Source organism: Sinocyclocheilus grahami, unplaced genomic scaffold, assembly GCF_001515645.1.
Source record: "Sinocyclocheilus grahami isolate Dianchi unplaced genomic scaffold, SAMN03320097.WGS_v1.1 scaffold24.1, whole genome shotgun sequence".
NCBI classification, from domain to species: domain Eukaryota; kingdom Metazoa; phylum Chordata; class Actinopteri; order Cypriniformes; family Cyprinidae; genus Sinocyclocheilus; species Sinocyclocheilus grahami.
In genome coordinates this window covers 151,476-155,546 of record NW_015505203.1, presented here as the reverse complement: position 1 = coordinate 155,546, position 4,071 = coordinate 151,476, and the positions used below count along the sequence as shown (strand labels likewise).

The window sequence follows — 4,071 nt, the reverse complement described above, 5'->3', positions numbered from 1 at the left end:
AATGATGAATGCGGCCAAGTACAGGGATATCCTGGACGAAAACCTTCTCCAGAGTGCTCAGGACCTCAGACTGGGCTGAAGGTTTACCTTCCAACAAGACAATGACCCTAAGCACACAGCTAAAATAATGAAGGAGTGGCTTCACAACAACTCTGTGACTGTTCTTGAATGGCCCAGCCAGAGCCCTGACTTAAACCCAATTGAGCCTGTCTGGAGAGACCTAAAAATGGCTGTCCACCAACGTTTACCATCCAACCTGACAGAACTGGAGAGGATCTGCAAGGAGGAATGGCAGAGGATCCCCTGAAAAACTTGTTGCATCTTTCCCAAAAAGACTCATGGCTGTATTAGATCAAAAGGGTGCTTCTACTAAATACTGAGCAAAGGGTCTGAATACTTAGGACCATGTGATATTTCAGTTTTTCTTTTTTAATAAATCTGCAAAAATGTCAACAATTCTGTGTTTTTCTGTCAATATGGGGTGCTGTGTGTACATTAATGAGGAAAAAAAATTAACTTAAATGATTTTAGCAAATGGCTGCAATATAACAGAGTGAAAAATTTAAGGGGGTCTGAATACTTTCCGTACCCACTGTATATATAACGCATCTTTTACACCATTTTTCTCTTAGTACTTTCCCTTGTGGCCCCCATTCTCCAGACTGAAAACCTCTGCTCTAAATAACAAGAAAAGGAAAAGTCTCACCTGTTTCTCTTCCGCTTGTCTCCAAACATGTTTGTGATGAGCCCATGGTGTCACATCCCTGCTCATATCGTCTCTTGCTGGCATAAAGGCTATACTGGCGCCACCTCCTTGCCCGTCGATACCCTAATGTGCCGACCCACTGGGCCCGTTGTCTCCATGTTTTCCAATTCTGCACAAGCCGGTTGCGTAATCTAGCACTAAACCGTAGTCTTCGCCATCGCTTCACCCTTTGCTGTCTAAGTCCATGAAGCCGAATCTGGACGGGATTCTCAGGAAAGTCTCTGGCTTGGAATTTGGCCTCCCCTTCATGTGAGGACACCTGATGCCAATAATTATTAGCGAACATGGCTTGCGGTTGTGATTCAAATGGCATTTGCCAGTCTTCCACTTCATCTTTTTCCTCCCATGGATCACATTCAGAATCAATCTCTTCCTCATCCTGTTCTTCTTCTTCCATATCTTCTTCATTCTTATCAAATCCAGCTTCTTCATCAAGAAGCTCTACTGGTTCTATGTACTCTCCAGTCCAGACTTGCTCCTTGTGACCTAGTTTGAGGTGAATGGGGCTGGTGGTATTGGGAGGGGAGTTTGGATCCATTAGACCTCCTCCCATGCCCCCAACACTGCTGGCTTCCTGGCTCACAGTCAAGGAGAGTTCCCCTTGCCAGCGGTTCTGGGCCAGGCTTCCACCGCTGTCTCTCATAGTCCACTGGCAACCTGCTACCTGCGCCAGCTCGTCGCCTGCAAGAGTGAGAATTAGGATCACTTCAGTGCCCTGAATTTTGTTTCTGGTGCAGGTGCACCAGAAAATATATAATTATAATATATTATAATTAGCATAATACAGATGTGTTACTTATACAAGACCAGCTATCACTCAGTTATATGGTGATTGGCAAAATGAAGCAGATGTTAGCTACCTTATATCTATTTTGACATTTTAAATAGATACAACAGCATATTTTAAATACTGCTCTTAATTGCTCTAATTTAAAAGCATCAAATACATAGGAGCAGAACAGTTTAATACACGCTGGTACTAGCGTTATTTGACAGTATGCATCTGTAAAACAATTGTAAAACGTTAGTATCAACGACCAAATGAACGGTAAACATGTCTCTTACAGCTTCATATCCACGAAGCCTTTCAAAAGCCATTTCACATCTAAAAACAATACACGTTTCGTGTGTTTTGCGATAACGGTTGACGTTATAATTCACGGTTGCTTTGGTATTTTTCGTTTTCTGGCATGTGCTAATTAACTTAGCTGACGAGCTAACAGCTGCCTACAGTTCGTCAAGTGTGCTCACATATCACTCACCTTTTACGTGCAGTTTTACACCAGTGTAAGATAATAGCACACACGGCAGCTTCGCCTTTATTTTCCACGAATTTGCAAATAAACCAAATTGTGCATTACGAGGATTTCCACCTCAATCAATGAATACAGTCGCGCTCTTTGCACGAAAGCATAAACAGCAACGCTGCGCGCAACTGATGACATCACACATTTGTGTTACCGACAAAATAAAGCATTAAAATGAACCCAAACGAAGATACTTGCAGCATATTAACATACTAATATTGGATCAAATCGTGTGATGAAGCAAAAGTAGCAAAAGAAGAATGAGCTGTAAATGTAAAAGGGGGGTTAAGCTGCTTATGAACTGATGGAATAAAAAAATGAGAAAAAGGCTGTTATAATGTTAAGAAACGTATAAAAACTATTACTAATTTCGTTTCTTTTCTAAATCAAGTATCTAGTATTTACTTAAATATTTAGTAGATTAAAAATGTGATTTTCAGTAGCTGAATTTAAATGGTCTCATTTCAAATATGGTTTGCAGCCCTTATCCGTTTCGTTTTTGACCTTTTTCTGTGCTGTCAGTATCTGTTTCAAGTCTGACATAAGACACTGGTTAATTACAGGCTGCATATTTCTAGGCCTGAGTCACAATATGATGGGAAGGAAGAACGTTGGACTAGAACAATATTGCACTAGTTTGGACTAAATGATGAGGCATTTCAAATGCAGCACACAGCTGACTCAACGTATTCACATTTGATGGGATTTCTCAGAACTTAGCAGTTAAACATCTCATGTTATACTAATATGGTTCACTACTCTATACAAAGATTTCCACTTATTTGTGTATTTGGTTTATTTTCAAATAAAATTACTGCTCACAGACAATACATATTTGGATGATGGTATGTATAGTGCTTAATTAGCATGTTCCCATGCAATGCAGCTTGTTTAACTTCAATATGGTTAAAATCACCTAAAAAATTTTTTAATTCAGTAAGGCTTTTTTTTTTTTAATGCAAATAGCCAACAGGGGATACTGTTACCAAAACCTCTTAGATATTTTGTTCATCAAATGAATCCTTTATGTACTTATGCGTTTTATATGTTCACCATTAAAAGACTATAAGGTAATTAATGTTTTTTGCAATCCAGTAGATCATATTTGCACATTTTGTAGGTCACAAAAACATAACAATAAAAGAGAATCATCATTACTCTACTGGTAAAGTTAGCATGGCCAACCCATGGTATTTTAAAATAGAGAACCAGGAAGTGAGTTGTTAATAAAAGTACTTTTTACCCAAAGGGTAATTTTTCTAGGTTGACTAAGGGTAATCTAATACATGATTTCACATGAGCATTTGCATATGTGTGCGTGTGTGTGTCTTTGTGAGAAGAAGAAAGTCCGTAAATATCCAGTCAAACTGGAAAGACGGGATCAGAAAGGCATGACTGAAAGGGGCACTGGGGAAAATAGTCTCTGTTTTCAAGTGCTTCTATGATGCAGGGCTTTATGTCATTCGTGAGGTTCCTTCATACTGAGTATACTAATATAATATTTACAAGCTTCCTTTCACGCCCATTTATTGTCATTTGTCATTCAATAATTGTTGACGTCCTTTATTTCCGATTTTTTGAGACCAAGAAAAGAAGGCAATGTTTCCTGTAAACATAAGGCTGCTTTGGAATTTTACCTTTAACCTATATCACTCCGCGCGCCACATTTAGAATGTAATCATTTATTTAGTAAAATGTAAAAAAAAAAAAATAAAAAGGGGGGAAACCATGATATTGTCCTCTTAGATAATTTAATCAAAAAATATTTTTTTTGAGTATTCATTATAAATAGAAAGCATGCACAATATTTTGTGTTTATGTTTATTTTATGTTTATGATGGGGAACATAAACAATAATGTGGTTTTCAAGTAGGCTATAGGGATGTAGTAGCGTTTTGAAAAGAAAAAGTATAGCTTTTTTTTAACCCAGCACGGTGAACAATTTGGGGGGGGGGGGGGGGGGGGGGGGGGACATAATTAAAAAAAATATCTCTTTGT

The 4,071-nt window shown here is 38.4% G+C and overlaps 1 protein-coding gene across 1 annotated transcript in view; it reads right to left on the bottom strand.

Moving 5' to 3' along the window:
* The window catches only part of LOC107561728 (uncharacterized), a 12,452-nt gene extending 10,254 nt beyond the window's left edge, over window positions 1-2,198 (bottom strand). The window contains exons 1-2 of the mRNA XM_016246205.1: window positions 2,029-2,198; window positions 707-1,447 (exon numbers count right to left, since the gene is read on the bottom strand). Of these exons, the coding sequence (XP_016101691.1) occupies window positions 707-1,409 (703 nt within the window). The 5' untranslated portion in view covers window positions 1,410-1,447; window positions 2,029-2,198. The remainder of the gene's footprint in view (window positions 1-706; window positions 1,448-2,028) is intronic.
* Window positions 2,199-4,071: the final 1,873 nt, after the last annotated feature.